Source organism: Aspergillus wentii (genome assembly GCF_001890725.1).
Source record: "Aspergillus wentii DTO 134E9 unplaced genomic scaffold ASPWEscaffold_3, whole genome shotgun sequence".
Taxonomy (NCBI): Eukaryota; Fungi; Ascomycota; class Eurotiomycetes; order Eurotiales; family Aspergillaceae; genus Aspergillus; species Aspergillus wentii.
In genome coordinates, this window is record NW_024467834.1 from 700,748 (window position 1) to 722,579 (window position 21,832).

General features: G+C 50.1%; 7 protein-coding genes across 7 annotated transcripts; 6 read left to right on the forward strand and 1 right to left on the reverse strand.

The window, feature by feature from the left end:
* Window positions 1-500: 500 nt before the first annotated feature.
* ASPWEDRAFT_170078 (uncharacterized protein) lies at window positions 501-1,422 on the forward strand (the record flags this gene model as incomplete). The annotated part of the gene is made up of 2 exons (XM_040830562.1): window positions 501-622; window positions 681-1,422. The coding sequence occupies 2 exons, from the start codon at window positions 501-503 to the stop codon at window positions 1,420-1,422; spliced, it is 864 nt and encodes a 287-aa protein (XP_040690243.1).
* Window positions 1,423-4,513: 3,091 nt separating this feature from the next.
* On the forward strand, window positions 4,514-7,133 carry ASPWEDRAFT_38173 (uncharacterized protein). The gene is made up of 2 exons (XM_040834839.1): window positions 4,514-5,637; window positions 5,691-7,133. Exons 1-2 carry the CDS (start codon window positions 4,848-4,850, stop codon window positions 6,740-6,742), a joined length of 1,842 nt encoding a protein of 613 aa, XP_040690244.1. The 5' UTR covers window positions 4,514-4,847; the 3' UTR covers window positions 6,743-7,133.
* Window positions 7,134-7,528: 395 nt separating this feature from the next.
* ASPWEDRAFT_170080 (Sds3 domain-containing protein) lies at window positions 7,529-9,136 on the forward strand (the record flags this gene model as incomplete). Its single annotated transcript, XM_040830563.1, has 2 exons — window positions 7,529-7,957; window positions 8,018-9,136. The coding sequence occupies 2 exons, from the start codon at window positions 7,529-7,531 to the stop codon at window positions 9,134-9,136; spliced, it is 1,548 nt and encodes a 515-aa protein (XP_040690245.1).
* Window positions 9,137-9,808: 672 nt separating this feature from the next.
* Window positions 9,809-10,663, forward strand: ASPWEDRAFT_107774 (putative methyltransferase; the record flags this gene model as incomplete). Its single annotated transcript, XM_040827912.1, has 1 exon — window positions 9,809-10,663. The coding sequence occupies one exon, from the start codon at window positions 9,809-9,811 to the stop codon at window positions 10,661-10,663; it is 855 nt and encodes a 284-aa protein (XP_040690246.1).
* A 111-nt stretch (window positions 10,664-10,774) lies between these two features.
* Window positions 10,775-11,875, forward strand: ASPWEDRAFT_38176 (HHE domain protein). Its single transcript, XM_040834840.1, has 3 exons — window positions 10,775-11,220; window positions 11,301-11,663; window positions 11,719-11,875. Exons 1-2 carry the CDS (start codon window positions 10,879-10,881, stop codon window positions 11,631-11,633), a joined length of 675 nt encoding a protein of 224 aa, XP_040690247.1. The 5' UTR covers window positions 10,775-10,878; the 3' UTR covers window positions 11,634-11,663; window positions 11,719-11,875.
* Window positions 11,876-13,056: 1,181 nt separating this feature from the next.
* ASPWEDRAFT_50034 (DUF3433 domain-containing protein) lies at window positions 13,057-15,075 on the forward strand (the record flags this gene model as incomplete). Its single annotated transcript, XM_040837364.1, has 2 exons — window positions 13,057-13,382; window positions 13,443-15,075. 2 exons carry the CDS (start codon window positions 13,057-13,059, stop codon window positions 15,073-15,075), a joined length of 1,959 nt encoding a protein of 652 aa, XP_040690248.1.
* A 3,641-nt stretch (window positions 15,076-18,716) lies between these two features.
* ASPWEDRAFT_413126 (uncharacterized protein) lies at window positions 18,717-19,502 on the reverse strand. The gene has a single exon (XM_040835525.1). The coding sequence runs from the start codon at window positions 19,315-19,317 to the stop codon at window positions 18,838-18,840; it is 480 nt and encodes a 159-aa protein (XP_040690249.1). The 5' UTR covers window positions 19,318-19,502; the 3' UTR covers window positions 18,717-18,837.
* Window positions 19,503-21,832: the final 2,330 nt, after the last annotated feature.

Consider the following 21,832-nt stretch of genomic DNA (forward strand, 5'->3'; position numbering starts at 1 on the left):
GATGTAAAAGTTCTTAAATTGAAACCATTTCTTCGACCGATCGACACTGGCTTGCGTGGATGACGTGCCGTGGTTCTCACATGACGCTCGCCGCTTCCGGTCTACAAGAAGATAAACTCGTCCGCTTCTAAAAATCGCTGCGATCCCCTCTTGTGCCCAAACTCAACCTGAACTCTTTTTTGGTCCTGTCCTGCCTTTCCAGCCTTTCGTTTCAGCCTTCGAGATTCTTCTCCTCTCGACAGTCGTCCTGTCGCTTACACTCGTTTTCTCGGAACATGCAATCCATGGTTCCCCGCTGCCTCCAGACTGTCTCTCTGCCACCCCTCGCTTCAACGATTGGTTTGGAATCGCGGTGATTCCTCCTCTTCGACGTCACCATTTGCTTGCCATTGTTTGGCGGCGATTTTTGCCCTAGGATATAGACACTTCGTCGCGCGTGATCGGACTGTCTTCACTCAAGCTGGTACATTGAGCGTTGGATTATCACTATATAATTCACAATGAGCACTACTTCGCCTTTCCGAATCTCTGCTCGAGATCTCGAGGATCTCGAGCGTAACGATGCTTTCAGAACGATCAGAGAGCACCTGAAGCGTCAGGAACAGGGGATGCACGCCCCAAGGTACGTTGAACAATCAATTGCAGTCAACCCAAACGGATGCTAACGACCTTCTTAATAGTTTCTGTGCGACCCATCGCCACTCCTGCTCCAGCCAGGACCAGGAATCCTTTCGTTTGCACCGCGATATCATTCACACTCTTCTCCTGCCCCTCTTTCTCCTCCACAACCAAGCTTCCCGTATCGCCTCAAGCGTCCTGCCCAGTCAACGCGCCTCGGAACCGGAACGCGCCTTTCGCGGGGAAGCCCGCAGTGCCTATGCTTGGCTGCACTGCATCCTGACCGAAGAGCACGATTGGTACTTGACGGAACGATGCCCCGCCTGTATCGTCCTGCATGCTCTTCACTCCGAACCCACCATCCGGTTCGTCGCCGTCGCGTGTCTGCTCTCCGACCACCTCCAGGATCTGGGTTTCCTCAACGCCAGAAACCGCCTGCCGGCATTTGAGTTTTGGCTCGAGGCTCTGGAAACTGCCGTGTGCGAGGATCCTTTCTGGGGCAATGACTTTTGGCCCGAGATTGAATACCGTGCTTGTGGTCTGACCGATGGCGTCAAGCAGCTAGTCCTGCAGTGTATGGAGATGCGGACTGCCCTGGAGCGACAGAGCCTCCAGGCGCAGAGCTCCTACGGTTCCCACTACCGGGCGGAGGCCTCGCGACAGCAGCAGGTGCATACCATTGCTGCGAAGAAACAGGCCCGCATGACTGGCGAAGAGCCGAAACGGCTTTCTAAGGTCGTGGTCAACTGCTACATGCAGTCGAACCGGCCCCAGAGATTCCACAGACGATCCGTCACATCTTGAACAAGGCTCTTGAGTTATGGGTTTACTTTTTTGATGGACATTCATCTACGCATCCAGTCTTCCACAGATCCTACCTACAGAAATGGCACATTCGCTGGATAGGAAGACACGGACGATGCACACTTCCATAAATGGAATCAACAAGCCACTACGCAACATGGCCAGACACTCGTCTAAGACAGATGTCATGACAGTGGCAGTGGCAATGGCAAACCAGTCGACATGACTCGCCAAAACGTCACGCCAAACAATCCTCCCACGGTTGACATGACGAAACATCTTCATACCCTCCCAGTAACATGGGGCTGGGATTGATGGAATGGCAATGCCTCCGATCGGCAGATGCTTAACAGTCAGCCCAAGGGGCGAAAACATGGGGTCTGCGTGTTGATGTGCGTGGGGGCCGGGAGGATTGCGTGGCAGTGGGGTTGACAGGGACGAAGGATGTTATAACATTGTGACGCAATGTCATTACTATCTAGGTACTATTTACTACTTACTATCATAATGTTTAATCCATCTTACTATTGATTGGCTTGATGTAATCCGTAATTCAACAACAGTAAAGTAAGCAGTGTCAGCACACTATTTTGATTATCTCTGATTCGCCTGATCAGATAATAAGACAAGACAATCAACATACGATGATAATATCATATTAGATATTACTCTGTAGATCATAGACCAGCTGATGACTATCAAATCCACGATCACTTCATCCGATACAAATCCAGCATCATCCTGACGATCTGAGTGATTATCCAACAATCCTGCAACACCTGTCTACGCGTCCAGCACAGCCGAAACAGACTGACTGACTCTCTCGATTCAATTCAATTCAATCTAATCAAAATTCTAGACTCAATCATCCCATCTCGTCTCATACATACAAACAAAACCAAACTTCCACTTCTCACATGAAAGGAATCCATACCTTTAATATCCCAATCCATCCATCCATCCCCCACACCTACCTGCTACCTAGCAACCTGAGACAATCTCGGTTCCCTACACGGGTGGATGTAATATATCTTAAAATTAAAATTAAAATTTACATTAATCCATGTCTGTACTCTGTAACAAGTCACAGAATAATAGAAAGAAAAGCAATGAAACTGCCCACGTTTCGCTTGGTGAATTGTATACATGAGACAAAAGCGGGACGTGTCTACGCTGCGAACCATAGTTATGCTTATGTAGCTACCTATTACCTAGTCGATAGTAGTAGATGGGTAGATGGGGAGGTATATTAATAGATATATTTGTGGAAATTAGGGCTTAACGGTAGTTATGGAGGGATTATTAAGGATACATAACTAATATAAGTGAGGGATAAATTATACAGTTTCTGCATAATTAATATGAGCGCTACGCAGTCTCTCCAACCAAGGTAGAAGGTATGTTGTGTGATTTTTCGCCATGAATAAGTTGGCCAAACCATGGTACGCGCTGTTTTGGGCGAGATGGAAAGGGCAGGACAGGGATTTCCGGCCGTTACGGAGTAACTCCGTTTACATTTATTTTACTTTTGAGGCGTTGGAAATGGCTTGCTGGCTGGCTGGTTGGCTTGCTGGCTGGCTGGTTGGCTGGCTGGCTGGCTGGATTTTGTTGGATTATCTTGTTTTAAATATGTTGGAAGACCGAGAGAAAGGTGAGGTGGAGGATGTTGAGTGAGTGTTGTCAGTGAGGTGTTCGTACATGGACTAAGGTAGGTACTTATGCGGGTTTGATGCAGGTGCCCTACTAAGTACTCGCTAGTGCTGTATACAAGCCTGATGAAATAGCCATAATATTATTTATTTGATTCTAAAGTAGAAGAACGATCATAAGGGTCCAGGCTAGGAAACCTCCGGATCTACGCACGATCACAACTGACACTGACACCATTGACCATCCAGAATAATTGCGGATCTACTCGGCACATTTCCATTCCAGTCCATTCCAGTCCAGTCCAGTCAGCAGTCAGCCAGTCAGTCACACAGTCTGGCCAGACCCGAAGCGCAGTCGGGCCCGAAAACCGCTGAAAACGGTAATCGAGTAAATCGATCAGCCGATAAAAAAAAAATGGGGCCAAGGTTCTTTTCGGACCCAATGGAAGGGCTGGATCTAAGGGGAATGTCGAGTAGTCGACGTCAGGAAGAGCCCGGATTTCTGGGAATTGAAGGGGAGCGAATGAATCCGGCTAGAGTGAAGAGGAGAGATTGAGTCACTGTGCATGAGCCAGGAAGCACTGACTGATCTGTCATTTGCGGTGCTTGGGTCAGGATGTGGTGGCTGCTCTAGTATAGTTGATATTAGATAGAATAGTCTAGGGATAGCTGTTGATCTTGCGATATTACATGATCATTACTATTAGTCTTCAATACTGGCTGATTCCGTGACTAGTAGTAGGTATATTGGCTATAGCACATAGTACATCGTATATAGACGGGATGAAAAAGAAATGCTGATATACATACTAGAGAATACTATGTGCAGGAAACAAGAACCGGGCAGAAACAGCGAGAAGAAAAGCAATGGTGTTGTTGATCATCTATAGTCATCGTCATGACTCTACGGGGTACATTCCACTGTACCCTGCACAGTATACAGCACCGGTATTCAGTTCCAACATATTCCACAATCCTTAATCTCCATCCATCCATCTCATCATCCATCTCATCATCCATCTCATCATCCATCTCATCATCTCTCTTAATATCTTAGTTCTTAATCAATATCTACAATCATCTATCCCAGACAGATCAAAACCTGCATCGCCCAACTCCATCCGGCGGGTCCAATAGTTGCCTGGTGGGTCTGGTTGGGGGCCACTCTTGGCCTTTGCCCCTAGGCTTTTCCGGGTCTAGACGGGCCGGATGGCAAAAGAGTAGGTATACTACTATGAAGATATTATAATAGTATAGATATTATAGAGATATCATAGTATAGAAATAATATAGAAGAGAGAGAGAGAGAGAGAGTGTGTGTGTAAAAGAATATAGAATAAGAATAACAAATAGAAGTGAAGAATAACATAAATAATACAGAAATGGTGATGAGTATAAGTGTCATGATCCACTCGGTCTAGAACCCCGGTGGAAAGTCGCAGCCCAGCGCTTTTCCTCTGGCTCGCGTTTTCGTTCTGGCCCTTTTGCTTTGCCTTTCTTTGGGTTCCTTTTCTCCAGACTTCTTCGACTCTTCTTCTTCTCGTCATTCTTCTTCCCTTATTTTCATCATCTTTTTTCTTCTCCACCGCTCCTTCTTAACTACCCGATCCCCCTCTTCCAAATCCGTGTCTTCCGCTTCTCCTGCGACCGTGCTTGACACATCTACTTACCTGTCAACTACTACTACCTACACCTGCCAACTACTACTAACTACTACCAAGTACTACCAACTGCATGAGCCTTGACTCGTTCTCGCCTTAATCTCCGATCGACTGTATGAATCATTCACCGTGCCATGGACCGTATCGGCCTGTGTCTGTGGTGCAAGACAGCCCGGTCATGCGTTCTCCATCTTCACCTTGTTTCCCTTCAGACTCGTGGGAGGAATCCTCCTGCTCTCGCCAGGCTGTCGTAGCTGCAGACCATCAAGACTCCTTCCGTTCCGCCCCATACTCCCCCGTGCGTTTTCGAGACCAAGCCACCATCCTTCGCCAGGACGTGACCCCGGCCAAACTCAGACGTCGTGCCTCACAGAGCTGTCTGCTCACCAAACCATCCACCGTCTCCCGTTTCTTGTCCAAGAGTAACTCGCCTCTGCGGTTTCAATCGGAGAATCTGGGCCGTGTGGGAGGATCTGCTACCAAGATTGAATCACGAACACATTCGGCGGACTCGCGTCTTCACCTGTCTGCTACGTCGAGCTCTCTGTCGGGCCGAGCGTCGTCCTCTACCGTCTGGGATTCTGCATCCAAGGGCAATTCCCCGGGCGACTATCCTTCTGCACTCCCGCCAACACCCCCGGATGACGACGAGCACGTTGCGTGGAATCCTTCGTCCGGAATGTTGTTGTTCGAATCCCAGGTGAAACCGGATCATGGGTCCATGCCCATGGACGAGGGCCCCAATATCGATAACAGATCGCGGTCGTCTGCTCAGGACAGCCTTGGTAGCCCGTCGGATCAGTCGTCAAATGGTGCTTCCAGTGCTGGTGGAAGCCCTAGATCACCCAGTGGTGACATGGATTGTGATCCAAGTTCATGGTTGGAGAATGGCATCGATTCTGCTGGTGAGTCATCTTCACATGCTTTGGTACTTTTAACCCGGTCTAATTTGAAACAGTATCCTCGTTGCCTTACTCGAATGCCCGCGGAGAAGCTGTAAAGATTGTATCTCAGATGCTTCCATATCCGCGCGCAGCCGACAAGTCATCAGCTCCTCCCACTGATGATAGCGTCTTTTGTTCACTGGTTCAGACCGTACAAAACCGCCTCCAACAGGGCCAGTCGCCGTACATCAACGTTACACACGCCGTCCCTGAACAATTTAGCCTCTCCAATCTCCCTTCCTCTCCCCCCAACACTCCTCGTCTCCTCTTCCCCGGTGACGACTATTTCAACTCTACTATCTTCTCCAGTGCAGCCGTGGTATCTGCCTACCATGACTTCCGGGGCCCTATCCAAATGCATCCGGCACACTTCCCGATGCCGGTCGTTCCGCCCCACTCTGTACATATCTCGGTTCTGGAACGGTACCTGCCTCCTTCCTCTGCCCAGGAGTACAAGGACTTTTTCTCACCGAACCGACCATCCTTCTTGGCGGATCGGATGTCCGAGCTCTCCCCTGAAGGTGGATCGTTGCTCTTGATCTACCCTACCCGGAGGGGTGCCCAGACCTTCAAGTCGCAGTATCTCGGACCTATCCTGGATCCACTACTGCGCCAGCTCGTCGTGGTTAACGAGCTGTCGGCCGACATGGGCCGCTATTTGGGAAAGATGTCTTCCGTCTCGCAGATGGAAGACTTCGATACTATGAAGTCAAACATTGATCAGCTATGCCGTTCTCTAAGTTCGGCATCATCCCAATTCAGCGTGGTTGATGCTCGAAAGGGCAGTGCCGGTCTCGACCGCAAATTGTGGACCGAGTGGTTCATCCACCAAGACAAGGCCCGCATGAAGGAAGTCCTCACCATGTACTGGCAGAACGGCCGACGTCTCCCGGCGAACAAAGCCGTGTCGACTCCCCAGAACCACATGCTGGCGGACAAAGAAGTGACCTCGGCCATGTTGCTGGGCGAGATTCTAGACGGAATCCGGAGACGACCCTATGGCGAGGAGAATGAACCTCGCGATGGGGTTGAACTGGGAGTTTTTGTGATTCGTCGTTCTCATTAAGACCTTTGTCTAATTACAAGGGCGTGTTTTATCTATATACTTTTATTATGATTGGGATGTTAGGCTAAGGTATTTAAAAAGGTATGCGGTGGCGTCCACGGCTTTTGTTTTCTGGGATATGGAATCCTAATGTGTGCATTGTTTGGTTGGATATGAATACCCATGTTGTTTTCTGTTTATTATTGATGGCCCCATCATGTTTAGACCGTGGTATATGAGATACCGGTTTATGGATGAGGAGGAGATCAATAGCTTGATTGTACAATAATTGCTGGTCAATGAGAAATGTACTACAAAGAATCGAAGATTCCAACAGAACAATACCTCATAGCTCATAGCTCATATCTCAATAGCTCAATGTAGCTCAATAAGACTAGTCATTATCTTTTTCATCTCCATTGAAGAATTCCAATACAATCAAAGAATAATAGTTCTCTGTCGCTAAACTTCTATTGTAGATTCTGGTGGGCGGTCAAAAATGTCCCCGAGGCTATTCCGCATCGGGCCAATAGCCGGATTCCCGCTTTCTCCTTCATCTCCAAGTGTTTCTCTTCGCCCTCACACTTAGTCCAGGGATTTCTACTTGGCTCTCCCCTTCATACTTTTTCTCTCGTTTACTTCTCTTGATTCTTATGCATATTACTCTTTCTTACACTCCCCCATCGCTTCTGCGACAGTCTCCAAGACAAACCCAGTCTCATCTCTCATAGCCTTTCACCCAGTACCCATTCTTCAACCCAATAGAATACATACCCTCACCAACACACTAATACATCCACCCACATCATGGCCTACTCACCAGCTCCAGCATCGCCCGGAGCAGCGCAGGCCTTCAGCAACAGTCTACACTCGCGTGGCCGCTCCAACAGCCCCCCCACAAGCGTCCCTCTCACAAAACGAGACAAGCGCCGCAGCGCATTACAAGAGCGTCTCCATGATCTCACAGCCTCGTTCTCCCAGAACAGAGATACCCAATTCCGCCAGCAGTTGCATGCCCTCCAGTGTGATATGACCCTCATCAATAATGCGGACCCCTACACGCCGGGCCCGCTCCCTGACTCGGCGGACGAGATTGCGCACTTGATTGAGAGTACCGTTGGTGGGGGGAAGTTTGCCAAGGAGATGGCGAGTCTGGCTGGGATGTGGTATTCGAGGTTTGTGCAGGAGGTGAATTTGGTGAAGGAGGATAAGGATGCCGATTTGGCTATGCTTGTGGTGAGTTTTTCTGATTTTGGGGGGTTTCCCTTGATCCGAGTCTTGTGCTAACTATGTTAGAACCGTCATAATAGTAATCTTGAACGTTTTCAACGCGAATACGCTTTCCGTGTACATTTCGCCGCCGAAGAATATAATAACCTCTCCTCCACCCTTCGAGAACGGCTGGTGCAGACCATCTCCGGCAAAAAGGCCCGCTTGATGCGGGAAAAGGAACAGTTGGATATCGCAGACACCAATGCTCTTCTTCTCCACCCCAATCAATTCAGCATTACCAATCCTGCGAGTCCGGGCGGTATCCATGGGAACCGCAAAACTCGACACACCCGTCACCGTGTCGATTTGGACGAGCTTGGGAACGGAATTGGATCGGAGACGTTCAACAAGAGGAAGAGGAAGGCGCCGGAAGAGGATGTTGGTTCTCCGGTGCGGGAATCCGGTCATGCTGCTCCGGCTGAGCGCGCGAAGAACTATGTCGCTCAGCAGCAACAGGCTCCGGCTTATTCTATGCACTCGCTTTTCACGGACAAAGAGCTCAGTGCTCATGCCAATCAGGCTCATGTTGCTACTGTCCACTTCTTCTCTACCTCCAAGCGAGCCGATCAGCCGTCTGGTGCTGCTACGAATGGCAATAATACTGATGTGGAGGAGGGCTCGGGCGTGGGCGATGGCACCGGACAGGAAGATAATGGCACACCAGCCACCGACATGATTCGGACGGCTAGTCAGAACTTCCACGCGACTCGTTCCACACGGACGCACGGTAACAACGCCCTCAATGCCCTCGCCGAGCTCTCGGACAAACCAGCCGTCCGCCCCAACCTGCCCTACAACATCCTCGCCAACTACCACGCGCGCCCCAATGGCAACGCGCCACCCCTCCCGCCCCTTATGAACGAGGAGGTAGACGACGACTGCGCCCGAATGAGCCTATTACACACCAAACCCGCCGGATGGGTAGACAAGAGCCTTATCGACCTCCTCATCGAACCCGTCCCCGAAGACGGCGACGGATCCCCCCAGAACCCGAACCGGTTCAACCTCTTGCATCCTGACTTCCCATCGGACATGGGCATCCATCTGTATCCGGCGAGCAACGGCATCAGCAACGGCAAAGAACCCGAGCCGCTGGGATCCAGTAATGGCAGTGAACGCGCGAAGCGGACAAAGGTGGCATGATATTTGGCAAAACCATGGCGTTCATATAATAAATGCAGGGATTGGTGTTTGGATGGTCTTGACTATTGGGTGTACGTAGGCGTTTGGATAGGTTGGGTTGTTACTATGCTATGTACATTGGTCGTTCCTTATTGTTTATTTCTTTGGCTCGATCAGACACACTTCATATGTTGCCTCTGGCGTATTGAAGATAGATTTCTTTTGTGGGATAGTGAATTGACTACTGTATATGATCAACACCCATCTTCATCCATCTATACTCCCTACCCCAATCTATACCAAGCAGTCCCTCCCCTCTACAGCCAACACTCGGTCACAATATACCAAAAGTACATACAATCGGATAGATTCATACAGGGAGCTTACCAATCCAATCTGACGTCATCCACCCAAACCCCGGACTTCCACTCCCGCTGATTGGCCACGGCTGTGGTCGGATGGCTTTTGCGCAGATGTAATTGGTGGATGCGGAGCACGCCATTTGGTTTGGAGATTGGTATTTTGTCTTGCATTTTGTTGATTAGAAATGGTGTAGGTATTGTATTAGAAATGATGGGAGGGGGAGGGGTATATAAGGGTTTGGTTTGCTTTGGGTTGAATCTTATCACTACGACATACATACTTATCTTGTTAAGATACTACCTACCTTGCTACCTTAGGAGATATCTCAAAATGTCTACTACAACCACCATTACAGCGACTGAATATATCCCCCGCGGCCCTGTCGAAGCGGAATTCCTCTTCTACGCTCCCCCCGCCGACAACTCCGCGCCCTACAACTATGTCCAGTCCCCGCCCCCAGGCGTCCCCCAGAGAAACTACCAACAAGTCCCACACAAAGTGACCGTAGACGACATCCGCGGCCACGAAGCAGAGTACACGCTCGACGGCGACGCATTCCAAGTTCTGCAGAACGTGGCTACTGCAACGTCGTATGCCACTTTTGATGATGATGAAGCCGTGCAGAGAATCTATTACCCCGAGGTTGAGAAACTGCTGCTCGATAACGTCCCCGGGTCTCATAAGATCGTTATATTCGATCACACGATTCGCAGACAAGGGCGCAATGCGCCCCGACAGCCCGTGAACCAGGCCCACGTCGACCAAACCGACAAAGCCTCCTTCGACCGGGTCAAACTACACGTTCCCGACGCGGCGGAGGCCGAGAAACTCCTCGCTGGCCGATACCGCATTATCAACGTCTGGAGACCGCTGAACGGGACTGTGGTTTCCTTGCCGCTTGGGTTTGCGGCTGCGTCGTCTGTCGATGCGGAGGAGGATCTGGTGCCTGTTCAGCACCGGTATCCGAACCGGACGGGCGAGACGATGGGGGTGAAGTATAATGCGGCGCAGAGGTGGAAGTATCTCTCTGGCATGGAGACTGAGGAGAGGCTGTTGTTGAAGTGTGCGGATAGTAAGGAGGGGGTTGGGAAGAGGGTGCCGCATTCGGCGTTTGCGGATCCGAGGACGCCGGAGGGGGCGAGACCGAGGGAGAGTATTGAGGTGAGGGCTTTGGTGTTTGGGTAGATGGGGGATTGTGTATGAGTTATGAGTTATGTCATGTGTTTTTGTTTTGCTTTGTTTTGCTTTGTTAATGTAGCAGATAATATCAGATTGTATGATCCGCGTCATTCTCACCTCAGTAGATGTTTACATGAGCAAATCATGACGATAATGCCAGACAGCTTCTAAACATCACACAAACTGTAGTATCATGTAGATACAAGCCTCCAGATGGGAACATGGACGGCCGAAAAGCCCACGACAACAGCCTCCTCGAGCCCAACATCTTGCGAGGAAACATATCCCACCAGCTCCGCACTTTCTCCAACAACATAGCAGCTCCCACAGCCCACATCCGCATCCTCGACGCCATCCGGTACGACCATCGCGAGATCATATCGTACTATGAACTGATTGTCAACTCCACAGACCGTGAGGAGCAGACGCGCTGGCAGAACCAGTTTACCTGGGAACTAGCCCGGCATGTTGTAGCGGAGGAATTGGTGTTTTATCCTGCTTTGGAAAAGTATTTGGAGGATGGGGAGGAGAGGGCTGAGAAGAGTCGAAGGCAGCATAAAGAAGTAAGCAGCCACCTGCCACCAACCATCTCATTTGTCCTTATCATAGCTCCCCCCACAGTTGCAGATGCTGATAGAAGCAGATAAAAGAGCAACTCAAAATCTTCCAAGATCAGAGCCCAACAGACGTCCACTTTCTGCACACCATTGAAGGCCTCATGGAGAATTTCAAGCATCACGTCAATGACGAAGAAACAGACGATATTGTCAGGCTGGATGACGTTCTCACCCAGGAACAGAGCATCAGCTTGACTCGGTCCCTTGAGCGAACCAAGATATTTGTCCCCACGCGCAGCCACCCGATTGCTTCTTCGAAACCTCCTTTTGAGACCGTTGTTGGGCTGCTGGCGGCGCCGTTGGACCATCTAGCGGATTTGTTCCGCAAGTGGCCGGATACTGGGGGGACTCAATATTGAATCTGTCTTTACTCTTTGCATTTTTGGTTTCTATTTTGTAAACTGGATGTTAGCTTGAATAATAATAGTAATGATGATGATTTACCTGTAGACATTGTGATTGACATGAGTTTGCTGATCCTTCTGCGCGTGGAAAAAAGAGCGTCGCGTTGGTTGCCCGATCGAGCGCCCCACGTGCCTCTCCTTATCACCACAAACAGCCTCAACATCAACCAATATCACACCGGAGGATTGCAATAGTCCATAATACCAGCTATCATGGTTCACTGTCAGCATCCTGATTCCTGCCTCCATATTTATCTGCCTAGCTGTGGCTGCAGGCTGGCGTCAAGGCAATCCAGCAGGCAGAAGATCGTCGAAACACGCCGTCGCAAACCTACGCCCCACGAATCAGACTGCAAAACGGCGTCAATCCGGGCGCTTCTTCATCACGCCGCATGCTGCTATTGCTCCTTGGTGTGTTATTTTTATCCCCCCGTTCTGGAGCCTGAGACTGACGGACTCTAGCCTCTTGGTTTTTCGGTCCAGTGTCCAATCGTTCGTCAGGTACGGCGTACGCACCACGCACCTTTTAATATCAGGCCCTCCACCTCGGCCAAAACTAGTCATGGCCCATTTATGAATGAATCTGCAGGAGAGAGGGTCGGTTAGAAACAGTCTCACTCTCATTTTAAAGGATTAAAAAGACTCGAGAACTCAGGAGTTGGTTGATGGCTGTTTCTTCGGTTTGACTTCCGGCCTTTTGGAGTTTGGTCGTGAACCGTGCCTTTCCCCAGCGCTACGCAATTCAACTGTCGATCAATGCAGGTCTAATTCGTTTATCCCGGTTGCTGCTCAGTTCTAGCTGGGTGGTTATAATCCCCCTGTTCTGCTCAGAACTACATTGTTCTCTCGTTTACTACTGAGCCCTTGCTGCTCTCCTACCCCAGATTCTGCAGCTGTCAACTCTTCACTACAATATGTTTGTCCGTGCTTCTGGTCTACCTTATCGTGAAGATCGTCGCACCGGCTACTCGACCTAAAGATGGCCCTCGGGAAGGACTTGGCTGCTCGTGCAGCAAATAACCCCCGCGATTCTACATCAAGCGATTTCAGGCATTCCCGAAATAGCTCAAAGAATGACTCTATTTCGAGCGTGGACTCTTCGCGTTGGTTTGCAGGCTCTTCTAAGAGTCATTTACACCATGGACGAGCAGATTCAGGAAGCAATGTACCGCTGGTCGGCGAATCTGCCGCCCCTTCGATAAACGTAACCGAGAGTGCGACGAGCACAACCGTCGCCCCAGTTCCTCAAGCCATCACCGCCAAAGACAAAGGCGGTCATGCCCATAATCACTCGGCTAGCGGTGGTGATGACCTGGAGAGGTCAAAATCGTTTATAAAGCGACTCTCGAGCCTGAAATCACCCCGCCTGCGAGCAAACATGAACCCCCGCAAGGATCGATACTCCCGCCTCCATGAGTTGGACGACTTCCACGGCGAGCCGATGGGGGTGGATATATCTTCTCTTGAAGGGCTGCCATTCGGTATGCAGTTTAGTGGTGCGACTCCAGATGAAGAGAAGGAATCATATGGTGATAGGAAAATACCATCCGCATCGACATCGGACTCTAGTCTGCAGGCAGACAATGCGGAGGAACCGACCAAATCCGTAGGCGTCACGGTATCTGAACAGCGGCGCACAACAATCATCTCTACCAAGGGCGGCTTTGCAGCGGTCGATCTGAGTTCCCTGGAGGGACTGGGACAGTCTGGATCCGAGTCCTCCCCCAAGTTGAAGGAGTCATATACCGGCTTAACTGATATGAGTTTGTACCCGACTAGTTCAGAAAGACCGAATTGGAGACCTTTTTCGATGAAAAACCTTTACATCATAATGTTGATAGTCGTGTCGCTCACACTAGCTGGCGTTCAGGAGTATCTCTGTCAAAAGTCACAGCGACTGGAGAAACAGGGCAGTGGGTTAGTCCGGTACAACCAAGTGGAGAATATGCCCGTGTCTGAATTCTTCTGTTGGAAGTACCTGCCAACGATTGTCATGGTCAGCTACGGCGTGTTATGGCAGATTGCCGCCTACGAGATTCAGCGATTGGAGCCCTACTACCAACTCTCGCAACCCACCGGCAACACGGCGGCTAAAAGTCTCAATCTCGACTATGTCACCATCTGGTCGTACTTTGTTCCATACAAGGCGTTCAAATACCGACACTGGCTCGTTTTCGTTTGTTCCATTGGAACCATCCTTGCCACGACAGCTGCACCCTCTCTCCAAAACCCCAGTCTCATAAGCGTCAAGAATCCCCATTGCCACGGTGTCAAGGACTGCGGTGGTGATTTCGCCAACATCCTTCGAATCCAGCCCATCTGGTCTCGTCTCATGACGGCTTGTCTCATCCTCGTCGCAATCCTCTCCACCATCATGCTGTTCATGCTTCAACGGAAATCAGGACTCCTCAGCGACCCGCGCGGAATCGCAGGCGTCGCATCCATGGCGACCAAATCGCACATCCTCCGAGACTTTGACGGAATGGACGAATCCCTCCATGATGACATCCACAAAAAGCTCCGCCACCGTCGATACATCCTCTACAAATCCACCATCTGGCAGGGCGAATTCACCAAACAAACCGAATTCGATCCTCCCGAGTTACGAGTCGAAAACCCCAACCCGAACCCGCAACCCATCATCCTCCGCACCTACGTCCTCCTCGCCTTCATCGCCTTCATGGTCGTCTGCCTCCCCTTCATCCCTGCCATCTCTTACACCTCCCTCAACAAAATCACCCGCACCCTCCCCTGGCTCCCCGTCCTCCTCTCAACCCTCATCAAGCAAATCTGGGCCACCCTCGAATTCAACGTCAAAATGCTCGAACCCTTCTACACTCTTTCCAAGGGAAACGCCCACCCCGAACAAACCCTCACCCTAGACTACCAGGGTACCCCATATGGCCTCCTCCCGTGCAAAGCCCTCTTAAACCGCCACTACCTCGTCGCCCTAATCGGCATCGGCTCCATCCTCGGCGACATCCTCACAATCACCTTCTCCTCGCTCTCACTGGCCTCCGAAACGCCTTCTTCCTTCTACTCCTCCTCCATCCTGTCAACCACCATCGTCTCCATCATGATTTTCTCCGCGTTTATCGCTTTCCTCCGGCGCAGACGCCCCTTTATGCCCCGCCAACCGTCTACCATTGCATCCATCTTAGCCTTCATCCACCAGTCCCGTATGCTCGATGACTTTGTCGATACGGAGCTCTACACACATAGCCAGATGCAGGATATGCTTATTCGGAAGGGCAAGACGTATGGGCTAGGCTGGTTTAGAGGAAGAGATAATCGCCCGCATTGTGCGATTGACCAGGAGCCCATGTTGAGTCGGTATCGGCATGGGGTGAGTTACATCCGGGCTCAGGCGCCGTGGGAGGAGAATATTGGGGTTTGATGTCTCGTCTATATCTGTAAATATTATCTATATACCCTACATACGTTGTTTTATATGGCTGTCTATACTGTATGTCTGTCTATGTCTATTTTATCCTGTTTATACTATGAAATAGATGAGATCATTGATAATAAGTATAAATGAAGTATAAATTTTATAACAAATGGAAATGGATATCTATTCACAGCCCAAACTTGTGACAAGGGCATAGTTCAAAACAAAAGAAAAAAGAATACAAAGGAAATAAGATAGTAACCAAACATTCTATACACCAAACCCCGAAAAATCAATCAAATGGAAAGAAAAATCCACCCAAAACTCAAACTTAGTACATGATCCCAACTAGAACAGCAGCAGCCGTCCACCAGAGACCCGAAGAGGCAGAGATAGACGAGGCAGCGCCGGTGAAGAGGGGAGTGCTAGGCGAAGCAGACGAGGGGGTCTGTGATGTTGAGCTGCCCACCACCGCGCTGCTCCCAGGGACTCGAGATAGAGTCGATGGGGCCGCGGATGAGGACACGGCTTGAGAGGATGTCCATGGGTTTGGAATCCGGGTTGTTATGGGCGTAGTGGAATCGTCGGCATCAGTCACTTGCTTCTCCAATGGGAGGTTTGGAGGCTGTCCTCCGGTTATTCCGGTTTCCACTGGGGCGAGCGGGTTGAAGCTGCCGGTGGGGAAGCCTGGGAGGGTGGTAGGGAGACCTGGGAGAGCAGGGGGCGTGAGAGAAACCTGGGGCACGGTGAAGGTGTAAGAGCCGTAGGTGATTGTCGTGCAAGAGGGTTCGGGGGCGCCTGTGATGGTTGCTCCGACGGATACACTTGCGGATCCGACCAGAGTGACTGTGCTTGGGATTGCGGTCACGATGGCTGGGTTCTGCGAAACATAGGAAGCGCAGATGCCGGTGAAGAAGGATAGAGCGAACTGGATTTCAGTTTGGGATGATCCCGAGGATTCCACGCAGGAGATGACCTTCTTGGTGAACTCAGCCGAGGGACAGAAGCAGCTAGTGTCGTGGTTGGAAGAGCACTGTGCCACGTATTTCGAACTGTCGATGCACTTAAGCGCGATGTTCGAGAATGGGTTTGGTGGAAGGTTCGTGGGTGTAATCCGAGGAATGACAGATGCTGAAGTGAGTGTGACTGTGGAAGCAGTGGTGTAGACTGAAGTAGAAGTAGCACCATTCGAAGTGATGGTGGAAGTAACAGGGCAGGTGGTCACAGTCTCATAAGTTACCAGAGTAGTGGTTTCCTCAGCCGGAGCAGAGGAGACAGGGACAATAGAAGATGCGCGAGGGATAGTCGAGGTCGAGGTGAGAGTAGCTGTAGACACAGTGCTATACACCGAGGTGACCACTGATCCACCTGAAGTTGAAGTTGCAGTAACAGGGCAGGTAGTCACAGTCTCATATGTCACCACTGTAGTTGTGTCCTCACTTGGAGCCGAAGAAGCAGGTGTAACCGATGGCGTGGGAGTAATGAAAGAAGAGGAACCAGGTGCGATAGACGAGACGCGAGGGATGGTTGAAGTTGATGTAAGCGTGGCTGTAGACACAGTGCTGTACACCGAGGTAATCACTGATCCTCCAGAGGTAGTGGTTGCAGTAACAGGGCAAGTAGTCACAGTTTCATATGTCACCAGAGTAGTTGTTTCCTCAGCTGGAATTGAAGAGCTTCCAATGGGAGTGGAGGCAGCGACCGAAGAAGAGGGGCTAGCTGGCGGTGTGACGATCACAATCGACGGGATGGAAGCACTGCTGCTTTTAGGGATGGTAGAGATCGATGTGAAGGTGCCCGTCGAAACAGTGGTGTATACAGAAGTAACTACCGAGCCACCGGAAGTATGGGTTGCAGTGACGGGACAGGTAGTAACGGTTTCATATGTAACCAAGGTAGTGGTATCCTCACTTGGGACCGAAGAGCTTCCAGCAGGAGTCGATGCAGAGGGGCTCGGGACGGGTGTGATTCCAGGGATACTGATAGCTGGAGTGCTTACCGGGGTCACAGTGGAAGAGTAAGGCGCAGGAATTGTGCCAGTTTGAGTTTCCGTGACAGGGCAGACGGTGGTAGAGACAGCAATAGTCGAAGTAACAACTGAGTGCGATTCCGCTGGGCAATCGGTGACAGTAGGCGCACAGTTTGTAATAGTGTATTCGCTTGTGGAGTACACTGTCGAGGTTGTCATCTGAACTGGGGCTGTCCAAGATGGCACCCCGGGTGTAGATACAGCGCCGGTAGACTCTCCAGGGCAGTCTGTGACATGAGGGGCACAGCTTGTGACAGTAGCATAGTGGGTAGAATAAATGCTTGAGAGGCTCTGGTGTCCTGGGGTTAAACCGATAGGAGTCGATTCGGCAGCTGTAGCTGATGGTGGCACCCCGGGTGTAGAGGTTTCAGTTGCTGTGACGCTAATCGATGTTCCCGGGCAATCCGTGACATGAGGGGCACAGCTTGTGACGGTAGCATAGTGGGTAGAATAAATGCTTGAGAGACTCTCGTGTCCTGGCGTCAAACCGATGGGAGGCGTGGATTCAGCAGTAGATGACGATGGTGCAGATGTAGAGCGACTTTGGTGTCCCGGTGTCAGACCGATAGGCATAGTCTCACTAGCAGAGGGCGATGGTGTCGCAGATGTAGAGCGGCTCTGATGTCCGGGTGTCAGACCAACAGGCATAGTCTCAGAGGCAGATGACGAAGGCACCGCAGGTGTAGAAGTTTCAACTGCTGGGACGCTCGATGTTCCTGGGCAATCAGTGACTTCGGGAGCGCAGCTCGTGACAGTAGCATAGTGGGTAGAATAAATGCTCGAGAGGCTCTCATGCCCCGGGGTTAAACCGATAGGAGTCGATTCAGCAGCTGTAGCTGATGGTGGAACCACGGGTGTAGAATCAGTGTTAGTCTGAGTTTCAGTGACCGGGCATACTGTTGTTGAGATAGCGATTGTAGAAGTAACGACACTTGCAGGGCAGTCTGTGACCTCAGGCGCGCAGCTGGTGATAGTAGACAAGCTGGTAGAGTACACAGTGGAAGTAGTCCATTGGGGCGGGACGCTAGGAGCAGGTGTTGTGGAAGGGCGGCTCTGGTGTCCTGGTGTCAGGCCAATGGGCATAGTCTCAGATGCAGACGAAGATGGTGCAGGGGTAGAGCGACTCTGATGTCCGGGTGTCAAACCGATAGGCGTTGACTCAGGTGCAGCAGATGACGGGGGCAGGCCAGGTGTTGAATCAGTGTTGGTCTGAGTTTCGGTGACCGGGCATACTGTTGTCGAGATAGCAATTGTAGAGGTAACGACACTTGCCGGGCAGTCTGGGACGTCAGGAGCGCAGCTCGTGACGGTGGACAAGCTGGTAGAGTACACAGTGGAAGTAGTCCATTGGGGCGGCACGCTAGGAGCAGGTGTCGTGGAAGCAACCGAAGACGAAGATGGGGCAACAACCGAAGAGGTGGCCGGTGTGGAACTGGGTGTTGTAGAAAGTGTCTCGCTTGGGCGGCTCTGATGTCCTGGTGTTAGACCGATGGGCATTGTAGCAGACGAAGAAGGAGCAGCTTCAGTAGGCGTGTACGCAGGAGTTGTAAGTGTCTCAACGGGAACACTCGACTGCACTGCTGTCGAGCTAGCTGGGCAATCGGTAACTTCAGGACCGCAGCTAGTGATAGTAACTTCATCGGTAGCATACACAGTAGACGGGCCCGGCACCTCAGCAGGGGCAGAAGATGGCGGCGGCGGAGAAGGAACAACAGAAGACGAAGCGGTCTGGGTCTCAGTCACAGGCGTCGGCGGCGTCTCAACAGGAACACTCGACTGCACTGCTGTCGAACTCGCTGGGCAGTCGGTAACTTCAGGACCGCAGCTAGTGATAGTAACTTCATCGGTAGCATACACAGTAGACGGGCCCGGCACCTCAGCAGGGGCAGAAGATGGCGGCGGCGGCGAAGGAACAACGGAGGAGGAAGCAGTTGCAGTCTCAGTATACGGAGGTGGTGATGGTGTCTCAGCAGGAGCACTCTGCACCTGAGTCGAACTGGCCGGGCAATCGGTAACTTCAGGACCACAGCTGGTAATGGTAACCTCATTTGTAGCATACACTGTCGACCCCGGTGTCTCGACAGGGCCAGGAGCGGGCGTTGTAATAGCGACAGGCGGGGTTTCTGTCTCGGGAGTAGGTTGTTGGACATTTGTCGAGCTCGCCGGGCAATCTGTGACTTCGGGACCGCAGCTTGTGATGGTGACTTCGCTAGTGGCATATGCTGTGGCTATATCAGCTGCTTCTTGAGCTCTTTTGTCCAACGAGGCAGCCTATGAGACAGGTGTTAGATTCAGAATCCCAAACTGTCCACTTTGATTTCTTGGGAACCATACCACTCCATTGGCTTGAGCCAAGGCCAAAAGCGAAACGAAGGTAAACGAAGTTGCGACTCTCATGATGAACGAATATTACCCAACGCAAGATGGGAAGTCGAAGTAAGAAGAAAAAGTAGTCAAAAAAATTCTATCAAGAGAATCCGTGATTATTATTATCGTACGCGAGCGATAACAATAACGAAAATATAACAAAGGGTATATAAAAAGCAACAGGAAAGCGAAAACAAAGAATCGCAATCGCAGTCGACGGTCTTAGCTCTGGCGACTCAACCAAGACAACACCAACCAAGTCCAATTCAATTGGACCTGGACTTCAAAGGAAATAAAGATAAAGATAAAAACAAGAGAAGAGAAGACCTTGCTCAAGGCCAATGAACGAGGGAGAGAGGAAGAATATCTATGTAAGAAACAGTTCGGGGGGCCTGGAGGAGAGGGGCGAGGTAAGCTCTTAAAAGACATCAAGAGTCAGACAACAAAGACAGCAGTGTCCCACTTCTTTCCCCCTGTTCTGCTCAGCTATTCCCACTTGCATATCCATCAGCAACCAAGACATTCTGAAGAACGGCTAGGCGCCCCCAACTGCAGTTTGATAGAAGCACCCAGACCCGCGGCTGAGCAAGGCAAGCGTATGGATCGAGCCCATCGGTCTAGCGCAGGAACACGCAGGAAGGGCACCCAGGGAGGCGCGAAGACGTTAGCCAGTCATGGCCCGTAAGCGTGAGATGGGACATTGCAGTGTCTGTTCGGAATGGGTAGCCGGTAAGGCGCATCAATCATCGATTGCAATTGATCGAGAGGCAAATCAGTCAAGTCGAGAAAAATGAATAATAGAAGCCAATAGGAGCATTCAATGGGTCTCAAGACACGCTCGATGGGTTGTGATTGAGGCCCAAAGATCATCGTCAAACAAGCGCCGGATCGACATTGAAAGCGCCATCTTCTGCAGGGCAGAGGGAGGGGAATAAAAATAGCACGTAAGACAATTTTATTCTTCCGTAATCAATGACAGATGAGATAATAAATGGAAGATGACGCTAGATCGGTTGAATTGATAATGGATGAGATGGGGTAAGATGGAATGCGATCCATGATGAGATGAGGGGAGAGAAGAGGAAGACAGACCGAGAGAGAGAAACAGCCCCATGCCTCCTCCAAGCCCATCAGACTCCAGCCTCAATCCAGACGATCCTTCGACTAAGATATGAATATCCAATGATATAATCATAATCTTTTGAACATTAAACGAGAAGACAATAACAAATAACAAAAAAGAAACCCTCCTCACCAAACAGAAAAACAAAATAAAAACCCCTCAACCACCCAATCAGATCGTTCCTACTAAATATGCACACTGAACCCGGGCGTCTCGCTGAACTCCATCACCATCTATCCATAACTCCCAGTTAATAAATAATAATAATAAATGAATCCATTGTCTATTCACTGTTATTTTTATTCCGAATAGTGCTCATCTAAAGTACTTATACATACACATGTAGTGCTGACGAGAGGACCTAAAACCCATCCGGGAATTTCGCAGACGATCCTAACCGCCCTGTAAGAATCTGCTGATGCATTCAGCATCCAGCATCCACGATCTGCAAGAAAAAGAAAACTAAGCCTCAGGAGACTTGGATTAGGAATACAAATACAAACATACATAGCCAATGATCCTTTACGGCCCCAGCCCCCAAGGAAGTGACAGTCGGGTGTACCTCAATATAGGTGACCTGTATGTAGGCACACTGGCAAGGTTACACCAGTATCCCTGATTCATCGCCTGCAAAGCCTCATCGGCGACAAGGGGAAAAGCAAAAGCCACAATCTGTCTGCGGATTCAATTCTCCTTCTCTTTGTTTCTTAGCGTGTCGCAAATAGATTCTTGTTTTTTCTTTCAATCAGGTGGTTTAGGATTATAGTATAGTGTACATATCATCAATCATCATCGCGTGGAACAAGAAACAATAACTTTTAGAACTGTTTTTGAATTGGATATTTTGTTGCTTGGACGCTATAACATCACGACATAAAAAAAAAATAAAAGAAAAGAGATTCAAATCAACACTCCGTAAACAAGCCTGAGGTATCTTTTTTTCCAAACAAATTGACATGAAATCCACATTCAAACCCCGTTATGAAGGAACAAAAACAAAGAAATTTCAACATGCTGACTCGATCAGTCAACTCTCGGTCATCGTCGTTTGCGTGACCATTTACTTTCCTCCTACAAATGCGCGACATAATATGAGTCTGATTTGATATCACTCACTCAAATCTCTTTCTAGATAGAGCTCCAAGACTGTATCCAGACGGTTCGCAGTGAGGACCAAACTATTCTGCCCTTGGGGCAACAAGGTCTATGTTTCTAACACAGACAGAAGAAACAAAACCATCTTC